General features: G+C 43.0%; 1 protein-coding gene across 2 annotated transcripts in view; it reads left to right on the plus strand.

Annotated features, from left to right (window-relative positions):
- NVL (nuclear VCP like) overlaps positions 1–20,284 on the plus strand; it is a 44,806-nt gene extending 24,522 nt beyond the window's left edge. Inside the window, exons 15-23 of one of the 2 annotated variants that reach the window (XR_014562741.1) lie at positions 135–239; positions 1,644–1,706; positions 2,256–2,375; positions 3,480–3,579; positions 10,098–10,271; positions 14,450–14,588; positions 15,107–15,195; positions 18,370–18,440; positions 18,832–20,284. Coding sequence is in view for 1 of the 2 variants with exons in the window: in XM_083733246.1 (XP_083589372.1) it covers positions 135–239; positions 1,644–1,706; positions 2,256–2,375; positions 3,480–3,579; positions 10,098–10,204; positions 14,512–14,588; positions 15,107–15,195; positions 18,370–18,440; positions 18,832–18,876 (777 nt within the window). In the remaining variant the exon portion in view is untranslated. The remainder of the gene's footprint in view (positions 1–134; positions 240–1,643; positions 1,707–2,255; positions 2,376–3,479; positions 3,580–10,097; positions 10,272–14,449; positions 14,589–15,106; positions 15,196–18,369; positions 18,441–18,831) is intronic. The other variant, XM_083733246.1, reaches the window with a different exon arrangement.
- The last annotated feature ends 79 nt before the right edge of the window (positions 20,285–20,363 follow it).

Genomic DNA, 20,363 nt, shown 5'->3' on the forward strand with positions numbered 1-20,363 from the left:
TGTCATGTTTGCTTCAGCTGAGATTCCTGCATTGCAGGGGGTTGGACTAGATGACCCTTGCGGTCCCTTCCAATTCTATGATTCTATAAATAGCTGGCACTTCCATTTTCACCTACCAACAACTCTTGTTACAGGCACCTGTGCGGAATCCTGAGCAATTCAGAGCCCTTGGCCTCTCGGCTCCAGCTGGTGTGCTGCTTGCTGGCCCTCCTGGTTGCGGCAAAACACTACTTGCTAAGGTAACGTTGATCTAATCATAGTAACAGCTTGTACTAAGGGATATGGAATCACATTAAATGGGTGTCTCACATCTGGAGCTCCACTGTGTGTCTTGCGTCCGAACAAGCTTGGGCCTCTTGAGTATGCTTTGGACTTGTGGGTCCCTCCTGAAGATCATTTTGCACTTGTTTCTGTGCTGCAGGTGTAAAGCAACCAGGCATTGCTACGAAGTAGTTGTGTGAAGTACTCCTACAAGATGCACTGGTGGCCACTAATTTATGTGACTTGGAAAGGGTATTGCCAGGCTTCAGGGACTTGGCGTCCTCCTACCCTTTGGCAGTAGATAAGCAGAACAAAGCGAAAGGAGTGTCTTACCAGTTAGACATTTTAATGATCATAGTGAGAGAACAAAGAATCCATCTCTAGGAATGAAGGTGTTCACCCAATTAAGGATTCCACCCACTTCCCTTGTCACTTCTGTGTCTTGCAACCTGATCTCGCAGCCACTGTGCTTTCTGTGCTGCCGCCTTATCTGCTCTCCTTGATCTTGGACTGAGCAGATGGATGCTTTCCAGCAAAAGGGAGTCTGTTAGCTCTCTCCCTCCCAGTTCTTCTTCTCCTAGCTGTTCACCACCCAGTTCTTCCCAACTTCGGTCTTCTGAACTATGTCCCTCTGCAAGCCACTCTTCCAAATCTATACTGTCCTCCTCCTGGGAAGATTCAGGATCCTGAGCAGGGGGAGGCTCCCTCCATTCCTCCTCAGTGCAGCCCTCCTCAGCACGATCCCTGACATGTATTGAGTAAATTCATGGAGGATAGGGATCTCAGAGGATATTGGTCCTGATGGTTAGAAGGGAATCCCCCATTCTTCCCATTTCCCCCTCATTCACATACAGTGATGTGACCTGGTTTTCCCTAACCTGGTGTCCTCTAGATGTTTTGGACTGCAGCATAGCCAAGTAGCCAGGGATGGCACTTGGTTGTACCAGGTCACACCATTTTTAACCAGCTCGGTCTGCAGAGCTTTCGGTCATGTAAGTGGTTTGCTGCGCCTCTTTCTGAATTGTGTTACTCATTTTCTTTTTAGGGAGATGATAGTTCAGGGAAAGGATTCTGGCTCCATGACAAGAGTACATGCTTGTATGGAGATGTTCCCAGGTTCAGCCCCTTACATTCCCCTCCTATAGGGCTGGGGTAGATTCCTGGAAGCCACTGCCATCATTGTTAATAACACTGAGCTAGATGGACAAATGTTCTGATTCTGTATAAGGGAGCACCCTGTATTCCTGGGTTATATTTTTGTGTGTTTTTAATGTGTGGTGTATTGTTAGATGCCTGAAGGGTCTTCATGGATGCAAAGTGAGGGCAAAATATGTTGATAAAATTAGTATATGCATCTCTTTATTTCCTTGCCTCTTCCCCAGGCTGTGGCAAATGAGTCTGGACTGAATTTCATATCCGTGAAAGGCCCTGAACTGTTGAATATGGTAAGTTCTGTTTGTTGTGCTCAGTTGTCACTGATTTGGGGTTTGCAGGGAACGTGAAATGTTTTGATGCTCAGCCCAAATTGACTTTACCAAATCCATACTATTAGAATGCGTTTTTACAGTGGTCTGTTAGAGCTGCTGGCCTGCAAGTGAAATGACAAGTTGAATTTGGTAGTTTAATTCTAGCCTAATTCTATGCACTTCTAATGGTTTAGGGTGAGAGGATGCTTTTGGCATGCACTCTGGTTAGAGAGGGCTTGCTTGAAGCTCACAAAAGTTAAAATCTTAAGCGTCCTTCCCCAGCCTTGTGTTTCAGATGTTTTGAACTGCAACTTCCATCATCTGTAGCTGGCATGGCTAAGATGACTGAAGCTGAGGGAAATTACAGCTCAAAATATCTAGAGGGCACCAGGTTGGAGAATACTGATCTTGAGGGTAAAGCAATATCTGAACAGGTCCTTTTGACAAGCCTGTTCAAATGATTGGGCATATGATACTTATCTTAAAGATCTTACAGTGATTTCCCCTCCTTCCTCTGTCCTTTTCCAGTATGTGGGGGAAAGCGAACGTGCTGTACGTCAGGTTTTCCAGCGTGCAAGGAATTCGGCGCCTTGCGTCATATTCTTTGACGAAGTTGATGCTTTGTGTCCCCGGAGATCAGACCGTGAGGTGAGCCTAAAAACACTTCCACCAATAGCTTAGACCCACGGGAGGACTGGGGAAATATGTAAATAGGTGTCTTTTGTCACATTTATTTGCTTTCACAATAATCCTATGAACTGGCTGTTATTCCTAGAAAAGAAATTAAGTAACCTGCTCAAACCGCCATAATTACTTTCTGGCACAGGCCACATCACCTAAACCTAAACCTGATTCATTTATCCCCTGCTTTAAAGTTGTTAAATTTTTAAATAGCAGCAACTTCCTTTATTTTCTCCTTGTCAAAGTAACATCCCAATGCAAATCCAATGGGAACCAAAGTTCCGAGGCCCAGTGGTCTCGCACAAGATGCAAAATATTCACCATAGTTAGTGACTGGAAGGCCTAAAAGTGTGATCCCGACCTGAGGGCCTCAACCAAAGACACTCTTGTTTATAAGACTTGCCAGGTTCTCTGTCACATTGCGACTCTTTGCACCTGGAAGACAGCAGACCTCCAGGACAACCCTTAACCTCTACAAACTGCTGCCCTTGTGCCCCTCAGTTGGGAGTCATCTACCACCACCCCATCTCTTTTTCTCTGGGAAGTGGCAGGAATCATTCCATACATGGTACCTTCCACAGCCATCTCGGTGTATTCTGAGGTCTGCAACTGCTTAGCACATTCAATCTCAAAGCAGGCTAACTTTAACCCACTGGATTTGAAGCTCTGTTGTGTAAACTAACCATAGTTACTGTAAACCAGATAAAAACAGCAATCTGCATTTAAGAGAAACAAAAAGGCTCATTTGTGAGGGGATGGACTAGCAATTCATTCGTTTACCTGGACAAACAAGAGCTTAAACTAGTGCTTAGTATTTTTTACTCCATCTTTCACTTGAAACAGCTCCCAGAACGTGTTACAGGTACCAGTAATAATATTAACAAGGCTATGGAAATGCTGGATGACCCTAGAACGTGGATGGTGGACTGCATCCTTAGGACCTCCCCACTTCCAAGTTTGACAGAAGGGTGGGGCCACCCCTTTATGACACCGTGACTATCTCAGTTCCTCTCAGCTGGTCAGCAGTTTCTTTTTAACATCTTTTTGTCATCTATTCAATTCACTTCATAGTCGGGTGCCAGTGTCCGTGTAGTGAACCAGTTGCTAACAGAGATGGATGGCCTGGAATCTCGTCGTCAGGTTTTCATCATGGCAGCCACCAACAGGCCAGGTAAGAATGGTTAAAACAGTTGTAGCTCCACCTTAGGAGCCTTGTTGTGTGGGTGTCTGTTCTGCCACATGTACACGTGTCTGAAATCAGCAGCTTAAGTACGGCACATGTTAATTGGGTTGTTGTTTTTATTTTGATTTTATATATATATATATATATATATATATATATATATATATATATAGTGATTTTTATGTTGATCTTGTTCTGTGAGCTGCTCTGAGACCTCCATGTATAGGGCAGTATATAGATTCAATAAATAAGAATAAGAATAAATAAGAATAATGTATGTGGTTAATACACACAATCACAGGGAAATTGTGTGTGTAAAGCAGCAGTTATTTTAGGGATTTGAGAAGCAACACACTGTGTGCATTTGAATTTTGGTGCCTCTACTTAAGAAGCTGGGATCTGAGCTATGGTCAACAGCTTTGGAACAAAGCCAGCAGCTTAATATTGTGACTTGTTCTGAAACCATTAATCATAGTTTCCCAGCGTGGATGAAATGTGAAACCATAGTTAATGGGATGTTTCCTGGGTTGTTTGCTGGCTCACATAAAAAGACTGCCTGTGCAGCCAGGAGGAAGGACTGGAGATTGCTTGACGTACCCATGGCCTCTCGGGTTGCTGGTCTACCTGATGAGCTCTCTGAGGTGAGGTGTCTCTAGGGAAGCTGTCCTAGGTTGTCGTCTCGAACCCAGATAATAGTCTGAGGGCAAGCTGATTTTATTTTTTCCCTCCTCTTTGATAGTCTGCACCGTTTCTTGCTGGTTCATTTGCTGAACAGAGGCAAGTTTTCTCAAAAGCCTGATGGTCTTTTCCAGTTGACCCTGCTTTGACAGAGAGGTGCAGGTTGTCTTCTTATTCCACGAAGAACCATAAAAATGAAGTCAAAGCAGAAAATCAATGATCTGACTAAATATAAAGAAAGTAATTTCATAGCTTATGCAGGTTTAACCTGGCAGCAGTTCCTGCTTCAAGTGAATTTGGCAAGGAATGGCCCCCTGTAACCACAGAAGAAATTACTGGCCTTATTCAATCTCTTAAATCAGAGAAAGCCCCGGGTGCTGATAATATCCCACCAGAAATTATTGAGGCAAATGTTGAATGGTGGGCCCCTGTGCTAGCCGCCTTGTTCACTAGTATAAATCAAGCGGCTATTATCCCCGAGGACTGGGGTTTAGCCATCATCATTCCAATATTCAAGAAAGGAAACAGAACTGAGCCAGCTAACTACAGACCAATCAGTCTATTAAGTATTATTAGCAAACTGTACGCTGCTCATTTATGTGATAAATTAGTGGAGTGGATGGAAAGAGAGCAAATTCTATCAGAAGCTCAAGCTTGCTTTAGAGCAAAGCGTTTAACTATAGACCAGGCCCTTATCCTTCAACACCTGGCAGATAAATACTCTAGAAAAGGGGGGTCTTTATATGCAGCTTTTGTGGATTTTAAATCTGCTTTTGATCTAATACCAAGGGATAGACTCTGGGAAAAGCTTGGCGCTACAAACATAGATAAACGCTTATTACGCCTTATCCGTGGTCTATACGAAAACACCAGGGTGAGGGTAAGATGCGATCGGTCAGGCCATCTAACTAAAGAAATTCAAACACACTATGGGGTTATACAAGGATGTGTCCTCGCGCCAACGCTATTTAATTTCTACATCAACTCTCTAGCAGTAAATATGGCGAAAGAAAATGCCCACCCTCCCAAACTGGCAGATTTGCCCCTCCCGGTGCTTCTGTATGCGGACGACGCAGTCCTACTCTCCTTTTCCTGTGTTGGCTTGAGGAAGCTTTTGAGATCACTTGCTGACTATTGTCAAGCAGAACAACTATCAATAAATTACAGCAAATCTAAAATTATGGTGTTTTCAAAAAAAAGGAAACACAAATGGAGAATAAATGGTCAACCTATTGACCAGGTAGCAACTTTCAAATACCTGGGAATAACTTTTCAGGAAAGGGTCTCGTGGCACCAACAGATGTCAAACGCCATTGCCAATGCAGGAAGGGCCAATAAAGCCCTTACAAGATTTTTTCACAGGAAAGGGGGTAAATACGTTCCGGCGGCCTCCCAGGTTTTTGCTGCAAAAATACTCCCACAACTCACTTATGGATCCCAGGTTTGCAGTTTTAAAAATTTTGCACCTATGGAGGCATTTCAAACAAAATTCTATCGGTGTCTATTGGGGATCCCCCCCCCCTGTGTATCTAATATAGCTGTCCGCTTAGAAGTTGGACAACCACCCGTTAACGCGCGGTTGTGGATTCTAAAGATACACTACTTGTTAAAACTTATTTGGCTCCTTGTTAAAACTTATTTGGCTTATTTGGTTTGGCTCCTTTAACACTCTTAGACACCTTCCATTCTACCTGGAAGGCTTCCCTGTTTGAAAAGATAAGAAGCTTGGGATTCTCCCCGCAGATCTTGATAGCGGCAGGATATGAGAGAGCCAAAAGTCAAGTGCTTCAACGCATTAGGGACATAGAGTTGCAATGTCATATGGGCAAAATGGATAAACATGCCACAATTAGAGATTTTGGGAGAGGGTTTTCACCCGCAAATTATCTGGCTGATTTACAAATACCTAAGTACAGACACTCCTTTACCCTGGCCAGATTTAACGTTCTGCCCTCTGCCCTGCTGCTAGGCAGATATGAGGGCAAACCATATGAGTCACGTGTTTGCCTATGTGGCTCATCGGAATTGGAAACAAGTCTGCATGTATTGCTGCACTGTAGTTACTACGAGGATCTACGCCTGACCTTTATTGCCCCAGTTCTACAAAAGCTTTATTGCCCCAGTTCTACAAAATGAACCAGAACTCCAACGTATGAGAGCCTTGGTAGAAGATAAGGTTCCTGAAATTACGATCAATGTTGCCAAATTCTGTGCAGTCGCTATTAGGCGCAGGAAACAAGAGCTTTCCAATGTCAATATGCAGGCGAAGGCAATTACTTAATTTTATTTATGCTGTCTAATTTTAAATTGCTGTTATGGCCTAATCTGTATTGAAATTGTCCTTTGTTTTGTCCGGTGTTATGTTTCGCTGACTAGCTGTATGAGTTAATCTGGTCTGTGACCATTTAATAAAATTTGATTTGAACCTGGCAGCAGTGGCAAGGGAGCAACTCAGTGGCTATAGCTACAGCCTGTCTGCTGTGATTAACTCATGTGACCCAGTCAAGAAACCAGGCTGTTCAAGGTCACAATATTCCCTAATATAAAATCTACCCTTTCCTCTTTTTGTTGGTGCAGAACAACCATTCCTAAATGAAATTAAATCAATTAAAATCCAGGACTTCCGGGTTAGCGCCATCAACTAATGGCGGATTCCCTCCGAGCTCCGGAGGGAATCGGCTCCACAGGATCGGGTCTCGTCCGCGGCGGCGGCGCGGGGACCCTCAAAAATCACAGGCGCAGATGCCTGTGAGCATGGTGACTCGGTGGGCACCATTTGCGCCCCCCCAAACTGCGAAGGAGCCTTTTTAAAGGCTACGGGACGGGGTACGGCGTGGTGCTGTGAGTAGACTGCTACTTCTGTGGAGAGAAGCCGCATGCCATTGTTGGAGAAGCGCTGACTTTTTCCTTGGAACATTTGGACTTAAAAATAAGAACCCGTGAGTAAATACGGAATTCGAAATTTAAAGAAATTTTTGTTGAATTAGGAACGAGCGGGAAAGGGTTAAAAAGGAAGTCCGCCCTCCCCCTCTTTGTAGATATTTTAAAGCAAAGAGGCTGCTATCTAAGGTCGAGAGAATCTTCTTTTTTTTCTTTAAAAGTTCTTAACCTTCACGGTTTGACACTACAAGAATTTTACCGGAGGATAAAAGTAACTTTGGGAGTTAAAGTTTCACCCCCCCGAACCCGGGGGCGTCCCGCGAGAGAGCCTGTTGATGAAGTACTGAAGAGTTTGACAGCTGTCAAACTAGCTGTCAAAGGAAAGGAAAAAGGGAACTTTGTCTTTGTCACTTCTGTTGGCTATATTTGTTGCAATTTTTTGAAAATAAGAGAGAGCTGATACAAACTAACTTGTTTATTGGGTTTAAATCGAAAGACAGTAAAGTACCAAAATCCCTCTTGTGGGGGGTAGGGACATTACAAGAATGGCTGAAGGAAATAAAAATCAGACTGAACTTAATAGAATACTTGTTCTCCTGGGAAAGTTACAAGATCAGACCGATGTTTTGACTACAAGTGTGAACACTTTGGTCTTGGCAGTAAATAACATTGCGGAGACTGATAAGGAGTGGAAGCAAGAAATTTACACAATTGAACAATCAGAGAAATCCGAGAGCCATGAGAATATGGAGAAAGAGACACGTGTTGTTTTTGAAGAAAAGGAAGGAGGAGTTCTAAACTTGCAGATGTTAAAGGAGAGCTATAATTCGGGGCCTGACACAAAGGCAACAAAGGAGAATAAAAATTTGAGGTGGAAAGTCTGGCTTGAGATGGAAAATGAAGACCTAGGATCACAAATTTGACCAAGGTGGAAGCTGGAGTTTGGGGAACTTTTGGACTTGAGAGGAAGATGAAACTAGGTTTGGAGCACCCCATAAGTGTTAATTTTAAACATGGAGGATTAGTTGGAAAAGAAGAAGAAGAAGAAGAAGAAGAAGAAGAAGAAGAAGAGGAGGAGGAGTTTGGATTTGATATCCCGCCTTTCACTCCCCTTCAGGAGTCTCAAAGCAGCTAACATTCTCCTTTCCCTTCCTCCCCCACAACAAACACTCTGTGAGGTGAGTGGGGCTGAGAGACTTCAAAGAAGTGTGACTGGCCCAAGGTCACCCAGCAGCTGCATGTGGAGGAGCGGAGGCGCGAACCCGGTTCCCCAGATTACGAGACTACCGCTCTTAACCACTACACCACACTGGCTCAAACATGGATCCTGAGGGGAGGGAGCTCAACATCAAGGACTGTCAAAGAGGCCGACAGAGAGGAACTGAGGGTGACTTGAGAGCCTCGGACGTGAGATCTCCAGGCTAAACAGTATATGATGAACAATTGTTGGGGACCAAAACCGGGAAAGGGGGGGTGGAGTTTGGTAATCCAAAGGGTATATAATTATAAATTACTTTGTTTTAATGTGTTGATTATTTGTATGGAAGTTGGGAAAGCCGTGGAAGGGAAATACTGGTCGACGTTAAGAAATATGCTTAAGAATAAGAAATGATGTATAAGTTGATGTTTAAGTTTAGATAAGTTAAAATTGGTCTTTAGAAGGGTTAAATTAAAATGAAAATAAGAATTGCAAAAATAATTTAAGGAAATGGAAGAAAGAGGAAAGGTAAATTTACAATATGTAAAAATTATTAATTGAAGGTTGAGAAATAAGTAATAAGAATTTGCTGGAATAACAATTGAATTGGAATACAAGAAGGGGAGGTGTGAGGAGGTCTGAGAAAGAAGTTATATGAAAATAAGCAATTGAAATTTCATATGTTTTTAATTGTTCTTTTTAATTTTTTTTGTATTTTTGTTACTTTTTTTGGTCTATTTTTGTTATGTTTGTTATTGAAAACACTAATAAATATTCATTGTGAAATTACGATCAATGTTGCCAAATTCTGTGCAGTCGCTATTAGGCGCAGGAAACGAGCTTTCCAATGTCAATATGCAGGCGAAGGCAAATACTTAATTTTATTTATGCTGTCTAATTTTAAATTGCTGTTATGGCCTAATCTGTATTGAAATTGTCCTTTGTTTTTTCCGGTGTTATGTTTCGCTGACTAGCTGTACGAGTTAATCTGGTCTGTGACCGTTTAATAAAATTTGATTTGAACCTGGCAGCAGTGGCAAGGGAGCAACTCAGTGGCTATACCTACAGCCTGTCTGCTGTGATTAACTCATGTGACCCAGTCAAGAAACCAGGCTGTTCAAGGTCACAATATTCCCTAATATAAAATCTACCCTTTCCTCTTTTTGTTGGTGCAGAACAACCATTCCTAAATGGAATTAAATCAATTAAAATCCTCATGGGCATGAAAGGTGAAGGTAGGGGAGCAAACAAGTCCAAGGTTCACCATGAGTCTTATACCCTGGAGGGAATTGTTTCCTGTTACAACAGAACCAGGCCACTGTGTTTATGCCATATTAATCTTTACCAAGCTGTGAGAGGACTCCTTTCAACATCTAGGATGGCGGAAATGAGTGGTCAGCCACCTGTGTCCTTCTTTTGACTTCAGGATGCTGAGTCATCAGATGTCTGCTACTAATCTAGAGTCCTTTTTTTTAAGAGTTAACTGTGCCAGCTACCTAAAATAAACACACCACTTGCTTCTGGGTAATCAACATAATATGTGCATAAACCCCCATAATTTTGCAGTAAAGAAGAGCTATGTAGTTGTGGTAAATGATGGCATTCCTTCTTTCTGGAGAGAAGGCACTTTGAGAAATGTAGTTTTCTGTTCGCAAAAGCTTCCTGTGGTCTGCCTTCTGGGTGTGTCTTCCTTGTGTGCTTCCAGTTTTGAATCCAGAGTCTAAATAGGATTTTACCGTTTCTCTATCAGATATTCTAGATCCAGCTATTTTGCGCCCTGGAAGACTGGATAAAACACTCTACGTCGGTTTGCCACCACCTTTGGATCGCCTTGCCATTCTAAAGACTATTACTAAAGTAAGTGTGTGTGTGTGTGTTTAAAGTAATTTTCCCTAGAGCTTTACCTTACTGAGAATAGTTAAACGTAAACTGAATGCATAAGAATAGCATTGTTCAACTGCTAAAAAAAGAAATAAATCTTTTACGCTCCTTAGTCTAATTTCCAATATCTACTGCTCCTTAATCAATGATTTTCCTTTTTTTACACACACAGTTCCGTTTGATGTTATATTCCATATCGATAATCCAATTTCTTCCATCCTCACTTGTTCAAATATGAGTTAACATTAAGAGGAGGGTTGCTGAAACATAAATGTAGAGAAGAAAACTTTAAATAAAGAAACCGTAGGTTCCCCTCCCTATCCTGTCTTTTGCATCGAATGAAGTCTTATCTCAAGTTCAAACCTTAAAGTCCTTGCAGTTGGTTTGCTCCACGGTTTGTGATCTTATTAGTCCAATTAAGATCTAGTTAACAGGAAAACCTCTGCTTCTTAATGGCGGCATTGGAGGGTTTTCGCCAGGTGAAGTGCTTTTACACACAGCGCCTCCCTGCCCCCTGCATTCTATGCCAGAGCAAGAGCCAGATACAGAGATGAACTGCAAGTGAAGCCCGCCACCCCACCTTGTCCCTGGGGGGGAATTTGCAAGGATAATTGCCCTCAATCGTCCTTGTTTTTCCTTTGCCAACGATCTTCTGCTGTCATTGGGGCTGCCTCCATTAAGGCAGAGTGGAACCAGAAGCCCTGAACAACTTGTACTTTAAGGACCACCTTTGTCCTTCTTTTCCAGCATGTTCACTGAGATTATCCAGAAAAACAGTGCCCAGCATTAAAGAGGCCTAACTGGCTTCAGCTAGAAGAGGATTTTGTATTGCTAGTCCCATGCTGTGGATGACTCGTTCAGCAGTCACATCCTTGCTTTCAGGTGTCTTCTACAGGCCCATGCAGTTACTGTATTTTTCGCCCCATAGGACACACCGACCCATAAGGCGCACCTAGTTTTTTTGGGGGGGAATAAAGGGGGGGAATTATTTTCCCCGCAGGGCTGGGGCGGGGGAAGCCCGAGCTTCCCCAGCCCCCAGAACAGGCAGCTCTCCGCAAGCGGTGGGAGCCCAGCGCCGGGCTCCCACCGCTTGCGGAGAGCTGCGCAAAGCCTGGAGAGCGAGAGGCGTCAGTGTGCACTGACCTCTCTCACTCTCCAGGCTTCAGCGAAAGCCTGCATTCGCCCCATAGGACGCACACACATTTTCCCTTCATTTTTGGAGGGGAAAAGGTGCGTCATATAGGGCGAAAAATACAGTATTTGAAATGTTCTGGATTAGACGGTCCTTTAAATTATTATTTTTTGTGTTGTTTTTAATCATTTTAATGGTTTTTATATTGCTGTACACCACTCTGTTATTTTATGAGGGGGCAGTAGGCAAATCCTTTTATAGATAATTATGTAGAAAAGTTATGCATGTTGACATGGAAGGATGCGCCTCCTGCTGGGAAACATCATCCCAGTTTTCCCCCACAAACTTCCGCTGAAGGATTTAGCCCTGTTTAGCTCTGAAATTCTTTCAGCCTAACCTGATTTACAAGGTTGCTGGGTAGATAAAATGGGTGGTGGAAAGAAGTGGTTAAAAGATGATGAAATAACTCCTGGGAAAAATGGCAGTATAGCGCTGTCAGGCATAAATGGAACACCTTGCCCTTGTTGCTAAAACTTGGAGAGAGGTGAAGAACATCACCATTTGAAATTTAAATTCAATTAGCTATTGTGAAATGAAATGTTTGATCTGCAGTCTTGCATCACATGCTGATGTGTAAGAATGCGAGGCTAAAGGACTCCAGTAAATACTGTCTGTTGGAGTACTTTCAAGTACAGTCATACCTCAGGTTGAATACGCTTTGAATTGAGCGTGTTTGAGTTGCGCTCCGCAGCAACTGGGAAGTAATGGAGCACGTTACTTCCGGGTTTCGCCGCATAAGCAGACACTCAAAATGATGTCACTTGCATACACAGAAGCGGCAAAAAGCGACGCGCTTGTGCGCAGACGTGCCATCACTAGTTATGTTTGCTTCTAGATGCTAACAGGGCTCCAGAACGGATCCCATTCATATCTAGAGGTACCACTGTAGTAAATTGTGGATTGTAAAGGTAAAGGACCCCTGACAGTTAAGTCGAGTCGCGAACGACTCATCTCGCTTTACTGGCCGAGGGAGCTGACGTTTGTCCGCAGACAGTTTTTCTGGGTCATGTGGCCAGTATGACTAAGCCGCTTCTGTCGAAACCAGAGCAGCGCACAGAAACACTGTTTACCTTCCCGCCGGAGCGGTACCTATTTATCTACTTGCACTTTGACGTGCTCTTGAACTGCTAGGTTGGCAGGAGCAGGGACCGAGCAACGGGAGCTCACCCCATCGCAGGGATTCGAACCGCTGACCTTCCACATGGTTCTGCTCTCGATTTTATCCTCATAATAACCCTGAGAGACTGAATTCAGTGGATTTCACAGCTACTAATGGCTAAGCTTGAGTTTTCATAGCATGTCCAAATGGAGCAATTTGTGATCTGGACTCCTTTGATCACTTCTTCTGTGGAAACTTGAAGAAAACAAATCTCTGATGCAATTTGTACTTGTGTGCAGGAACATTATGTACTGTGCTAGCAACCCTATTAATTGCTTTTCTGTTCAAAATGCTCTCAAATCGTAAGTGAAAAATGATTAAACACCACTTTGCAAGTAACTGAATTTGTTTAAACACAATGTGCACATATTTGTCCCTTTCAGAGCTGACACAATGAGTGTGTTTTGTGCGTTCTGTATCTGAGTACAGAATGGTGTTTTTTAAAGCAGGTTTTGGTTCTAGGCCTGAGCCAACTTAGGCCTAGAGCCAAACTTACACTGGTAGAGATTAATGAAATGTTTTCCTGGAAAAAAGTGAAGGGATTGGGTTAATGAATGTGGGTGCTGCTCTTTAGCTCAGGTTGTGTTAAGGAAATTAGCAAAACTGCATACAAAGCTGGTTCTGTGCAAGATTGGAAGAAGACAACGCTTGTCTTGCTGTAAATGGAATAAAGCGTGTTTTGGTTTGTTCCTACATATCTAAATGCAGGCTTGAAATTTAGTCACTGAAAAATGTTTCCCAGGCAGGCAATTTGCCAAACAATTTCTCAAGCTGCCTTTCTGATGCATAAGTATATAAGTAGTTGGTGCCTGGCTGGTAGAACTTGTTTGTGGACTGCCAAATTTTTCCTTCCTTATTGAAAGTCTGGTGATTGTATTCTTCCCAGTGCTGTTAGGATTTTTAGCTGATGCCTAAGCCAGTGCCCTTTATGTCTGCAAATTTAGATAAGTCATGCATGTTGACAGAGGGCTCTTTGATGCAGCAGTGGGAAGGGAGACAATCTTTTTCCCCAGTTCATACTACCCACTCCAGAACCACATGCCACATTGTTCCACAAGTGTCCCACCCCCACCCCCCTGGATTCAGGGTCTGAAGAGGATGAAGGATTTGCAAAACTTGCCTTCCTCCCTGTTACACAGCTTGATGGTGTGCCTTCCATCAGCAGAAAAACACTGCTGAATAAAATCCCATGCTTTCTCTGTTTTATGTGGAAACAACCAAGCAATGTTTCACATAGTTCTCTCTTTAGTCATGCCGTTTGGTACTAGTGTTTGTATTTTTTTATAGACTTGTTAACTTGTTTGTGAGGCTTTTGATTAAGTGTTTTTCCTGTTATATATTTCTTCTATAAAAGTATTTTAAATCCTTGAGGACAGTGAGTAATTTAAGGACCTCATAAAGCCCTGATGGCAAATAACAACATCTTGCTGGCATCGAATCAAGAAACCCGGGTTAAGAAACTGTGAGTGCCCCAAGCCAGCCATAGGTGTTCCTGAGAAGCTTACTGAATAGTTTGTGTGATTGATTAGTAGCTTGGAGGGAGGACTTGGGAAAGCCACTCCCTCCTTGACAGTTTGGTTTCTCCATTTGGCTCTTGGGAATCTTGCCAGGCCACACCCTTTTGCATCCTCCTTGTGTTTTTCCCCAGGTGTGATCATGCCTCTTTCTTGCCTGGGTGGAGGAGCATGGGATTGTGTGTTGAGACTAGCCTACTGTACAAACACAAAATGCACATTCATTTCTCTCTGCACTGTTCATGCTGCCCCCACCAACCACCTGCCGTATCCACCCCTGTCCCCAGAATGGAATAATGCAGTCCTTGGGCTGAAAAATGTACCCCATCCCTGCTATAGGATGAAACAATTGCTAGGTGGGTGGTTGAAGTCGATGCCCTATGTTTCTAAACATTTCCCCGGTTGTCACCTTTTATAGGATGGGACCCAACCCCCGCTTGACACTGATGTGGACCTTGAAGAAATTGCTCATAATCCCTGCTGTGATAGCTTTACGTAAGTAAATTTCTCTTTTTTATCTTCCATTGCCACTTGCAGGTGGTGTTGGTAGTTATCAGTAGTAGAAAATAAACACATCACTCCAAATCCTCATCTTCTTGCCTTTTTATCTCCATTAACACATCTGCCTAGATTAATGTTCCAGATTTCTCTCACTCTTCCAGTTTATGACACTGAAATGCATTAGGTTCTGCATAGCAAAAACCTCTGTGCCTAGTTTACGTTTATTTTGAAAGCAAGTGTACTTCTGTAAAATGTGTCAAGGAGGCTTGCAGCATATGCTTAGAGAATCTAAATTACCACATGTTAATCCCAGTTTGCCCCCAAAATATATAAAAAGAGCACATCTCAGACTAACCGGCACACCTTGCTGAATGGAAAAAAAATTATTTAAATGTCTGTTCAGTGACATTTTAATGCCCATATTCATTCTGCTTCTGCTGTTACAACTCTCCTTTGGGATAAAAAATGCGCCCTAAAATGACTCATTGGCTTTTTGTTGTTTGTTTTTATAGGGGAGCAGATCTTTCAGCTCTAGTGCGGGAGGCTTCTGTCTGTGCCCTGAAAGAGGAGATGGCAGTGCTGAATGCCACAGACAGGAAAGGTAAGGAAGAGGATATTAAACAGAATAACTTGAAGAGAGAGCAAGTTGAAAGATTTTCTTTCTTCTTTTTGGAGGACAAAATTTCTTTTTGAAACTTTTCATCATACAATACAATACAAGACAAACTAAATAAAATAATCTAACCAAAAGAGAAAGAGAACGATAGATTTTAACCCTTGTCTCACAAAGAAGCTCTCCCCTTTTGGCAGCTCCATTACTGTCACTGTGTTTACTATTATGAGAGGGAGTGATAATATAGAACTCTGAATCCGGGATAACCTCTACTTGCCGACTCTTTTGGGATTCCTGTCTATACTGACTGACCAACTATGCTGAAGGGGCTAGCTGGGAGAGCAACTCGAGCCATTTGGCTGTATCCTTGTTTATACAGAAAGGCTGCTTCACACACAAGCAGCTGTAACAATTATTTCAAGTGGCAGTGTACGATCGAGCAGCAAATATTCTCCGCCCTTTCCTCTGCATGTGGTTAGAGGCTTTGTGAAATGAGACTGTGAGACGCATCACAGCAATATCATTGTAGCCTTTGTACACTGACTTTGTAGCAAAGCCAAGAACCAATGGCTGCTGTTGCTCTCACCTAAATGCTTTGTTTACACCAGGAGTTTCCTCTCAAAATAATATGAAGATTTCAGGTTAAGGTTGCTTTAGAATATTTAAGCAGATTTAAGATTTTTAAATTGGCAACCTTCAAAATTTTAAAACTACCATTTAGATTAGGTTAGTGAACTATCAGGAAGCAGGTGGGAGGGGTTTTTTCCTTATTTCTGATTGGTGCTTGCCCGTAAATGTAGAATGAAGTCCTTCCGTGCTGATGCAAATATTTCAGATGCTATGCTGGGAGCTGAAACAAATAAAATGAATTATTGCATGTTTTTGGACTATTTTACGAGTCACCACTTCCCTTTGTGATTTGGCAGAGTTTGATGAGGAACAGCCAGTTACATCTAATTTGTGTTAGTTTGGAATGTTCTACTACTCATGGAGCTTGTTCTGTTGTACCTTCCAAATGTTTTGCAAGAGAAGGCAAGTGATGGAGATGGTAGCTGGAAAAGCTGGGTCAGATTAGATAAATAAATAAGGATCCGTTAATTGTTTTGACTCTTGGAGCCTTGTCTGCACTTCGGCAATGATTAGCTGACAGAAGCTATTGCTGGTGAGAAGTTCTAGGCTTGGCGGCCTCTAGCCCGATAGCAAAAAAAGGAGAGCAATGCAAGATTGAAAAACCAAATGCCCCTCAGTGGACACCAAAGCCCTGGTTCACACATTTTAGCTGAGGGTGGTGCTGAAATAGCATGGTGAAGCTGGGTGGTGCCTTCTGTCGCATTACCCTGGTAAATTAGAGATGCAGAACTCAAGCCAAAAGGTTTGTGCTCTGATCTCCCTGTGGCCCGTGAAGTTGACAGTTCAGAGAAAATTCTTGCATACAGCAACGTACACAGAGTTTGTGGCTGGATGCATGGCTCCGGAGATGTAGACCATTCGTTAGTTACATAAACATTTCAAGGCAGTAGGGTTACAAAACTGTTCTTCCTGTTAGCAGAATACTGGAGTTGGACCATTCTTCATTTTAAAAACCTATTTCTAAAGAAGACCTGGGTGGGCCAATTTACTTGGCGTTAGATACCAACGCTACATCATTTTCATATAATTTTCTCTTCAACCATAACATGCTGTAAATTTTATATCCAAATTCCACAGTTGTTCCCATGCTTCCTTATCTATATAATGACCGATATCTATCGCCCGTTGTCTTTGTCCATGGAGTTTTCTTGGCATGGATACTGGAGTGGCTTGCTGGTTCCTCCTCCAGGTGGATCACGTTTGGTCAAAACTCTCCACTATGACCTGTTCATCTTGGGTGCCCTCCTCGGCATAGTTCATAGCTTCTCTGAGTTATTCAAGCCCCTTCGCCACGGCAAGGCAGCGATCCATGAAGGGGTAAAAGCTATGGTTTTCCCAGTAGTGATGTATGGAAGTGAAAGCTGGACCATAAAGAAGGCTGATCGCCGAAGAATTGATGCTTTTGAATTATGGTGCTGGAAGAGACTCTTGAGAGTCCCATGGACTGCAAGAAGATCAAACCTATCCACTCTTAAGGAAATCAGCCCTGAGTGCTCACTGGAAGGACTGATCGTAAAGCTGAGACTCCAATACTTTGGCCACCTCATGAGAAGAGAAGACTCCCTGATGTTGGGAAAGATGGAGAGCACAAGAAGAAGGGGACGACAGAGGACGAGATGGTTGGATAGTGTTCTTGAGGCTACCAGCATGAGTTTGAGCAGACTGCGGGAGGCAGTGGAAGACAGAAGTGCCTGGCGTGCTTTGGTCCATGGGGTCACAAAGAGACGGACACGACTAAACGACTAAACAACAACAATCTATCGCCCAGTTTATCATTGTGGGAATCAGTCTCTGGGGAAGCTGTCCTAGGTTATCTTCTCAAATCCAGCTAATAGTCTGAGGGCAAGCTGATTCTATCTTCTCCCTCCTCCTTGATAGTCTGCACTGTTTCTTGCTGGTTCATTTGCTGAACAGAGGCAAGTTCTCTCATGAGCCTGATGGTCTTTTCCAGTTGTCCCTGCTTTGCCAGAGAGGCGTGGGTCGCCTTCTTATTCCACGAAGAACCGTAAAAATGATGTCAGATTTTGGGTGGGCTTCAACAATGCACTAAGGAGATTGTTCCTTTGGACAAGCATTTCTCCTCACCTGGTGGGACAGTCTCCCCCTCCTCCCCAAATGCTTTTCTGGGGGTTCTCCAGACCCTTCAGAGTAGATTTGGGGGAGTCATGGGGTAAAGAGCAAGAATCCCATTGTGCTAGTAGGAGCCCTTATTCTGGCTCCCGTCAGAGGAGCAGGGTAATTGAATCCAGCCCTTTGTTTATAAAAAATTGTGTAATCTCTTCCTACTGTTGAGAATAGGAAACTTAGGAGCCTTTTTATCCATTTGAGCAGAGCACTTGGAAGTGCCTAGAAGGCAAGTAGCGGGAAGCTCAATCTCTGGGCAATCTTCATTGTTAAGGGCGTTTGATGCTTTCATCTTCCCTCTTCCCAAAACTTATTTTATTAATAGCCTTAAGTTTCATTTCATTCCAGTTCATTATGTATACTGTGGAAGCATGTTAACCTTCTCCTGTTGCACTGTATTGTTCGCAGGAGAAATCAAGATTGCCAGAAAACACTTCGAAGCAGCTTTCAAGAAAGTTAAATCTTCTGTATCGAGAAAGGTGAGAGGTGCTCTAGGCTAGCTGGTGACTTAAGCTGGGAGTGGCCCAGAAGGCTAAGGATTGTGCAAAAGAATATGGGGCAACCAATTTTCCCTTCACTCTTGTCCAAACAAGTCAGATCTGGGGGAAAACCACACATCTGCCTTGGTGTCAGTGGGAGGGAATCTTACTGGCACATGGAGAAGGAAGGCTCTGGACACTGCCTCCTCAGCGGCTGGGATCTTTAAAAAGCCAGTAAATTAGCCACTTTGCCTTTCCCTAGGTTTCTTTTGTAAATGCTGAAACACAATCTTTGGCACTAGGTAAAAGTTTTCCTTATGGTACAGTCAGCTCAAAAGCCTTACTGAATGAGTTTTTTTTCTGTTTTTCCTCCCTTCACCGGCATCCTTAGGACCAACTAATGTATGAAGAGCTGCGCAAGTCACTGAGCAGGTGATAACTGGATCATCCCTAACACCCAACATGTTGCTTAACCTGAGGACCTCTCCCAGTGGACTATTTTCCAGAAGCATCTTCATGGCTTGGATTTAACCTTGGTTTTGCTTGCTTCAACATTGCTGGACTCCGTTTCTGAGAGAAGTTCTATCACATTGTATAGTAATTAACATTTGGCCACAACCTTTCAAACTGGTCTCCAGGATATGGCCAGAAGATACAAGATGTGGCCATCTGGCTGAAACTAAGCAACCCTGGATCTGGTCAGAAACCCATATATGCAATGGATTCTGTGATGGAAGAAAGTGCAAGATGTAAATGTTGTTTTAAAAATATGCTGTCAGCTGTCATGGGCTTCTCCCCATCACTCTTCAGACGTTAAATTTTTCTTTACGCTATGAGACATTTGATTAATCCTGTTAGTGTCCTGCCTGTAAACTGAACCGGTTAATACACAAAGCAATAGCAAGTCAACCTACCGCATCAAGCCTAGCCCAGATGGCAGGGATGGGGGACCTGTGATGCTCTAGATGGTGGGACTGTAGTTTCCATCAGCCCCAGAGAGCATGGCCAATTTCCAGGAATGATGGGAGTTGTAATCTGACATTGGGCTGCAGGGTGGGCACAAGTTCCCTATCCCCGTCTTACCCCACAGACAGGAAAACAGCCAGGCAGGTAATAGGAGTAATGTTACCATGGGGGTAGTTACTCTGCTACCTACTACGCCCTTCCAAAAAAAAGTGGGCAGCAGGGCCCAGCTGAGGAGAGGGGAAATTGTGCTGTTGGGCAAGCAGAAAATGCTTTCACTGGCAGAAAAATATCCTTAAAAACTATATTGAAAACTTAAGGAAAAACAGCTTTTTCTCTGTGGGGAAGTTTCACATTATTTAAAGAAGTCTGCTTGTTTGCTTTAAAAATACCACATTCTTTCCCATACTAGTTTTATGTGTATGACTTAAAACAAGGGAATATTTCATCCCTCCATGACCAATCCAGACAATGCAAAGGAAATCCTCACAGCAGTGCACAAGGACTTTTAGATAGCGACCATTAATCAACTGCATAGGTGTCCTAAGAACATGGCTTTATTATTGCAGAATCCTCTGCTTCCCACACATAGAAAGCACACAGACTTTGCTTTTCCATGTGGTCTGGTGTGAAAGTCAGATATGATTGGATTTTTTAAAAATGCATTTGTTTTCAAGCATCAGCAAAACAGTAAAACAAAAAAAGTAACTCGAGAATAAATAATACAGAGCTTGTATTACAGAGAAACAGCCATCTGTAATGTGTTCCTCAAAGAGGTTCAGGGTTCAGCTTAGGATGCATTTCCATAGATTACTGGGTGTTAAGGAATGCATCCATATTCCAATGTATTTGTGTACATAATAAAGCACATTTCATAAAAACTGCTCCCTTCTACGTTGTTTTAACTTTATGCTTAGGTTTTTTTATGACTGCTATATTCCATACTTCCCAACGTTATTT

The sequence above is a fragment of the Podarcis gaigeae genome (genome assembly GCF_964106915.1).
Source record: "Podarcis gaigeae genome assembly, chromosome: 3".
NCBI classification, from domain to species: Eukaryota; Metazoa; Chordata; class Lepidosauria; order Squamata; family Lacertidae; genus Podarcis; species Podarcis gaigeae.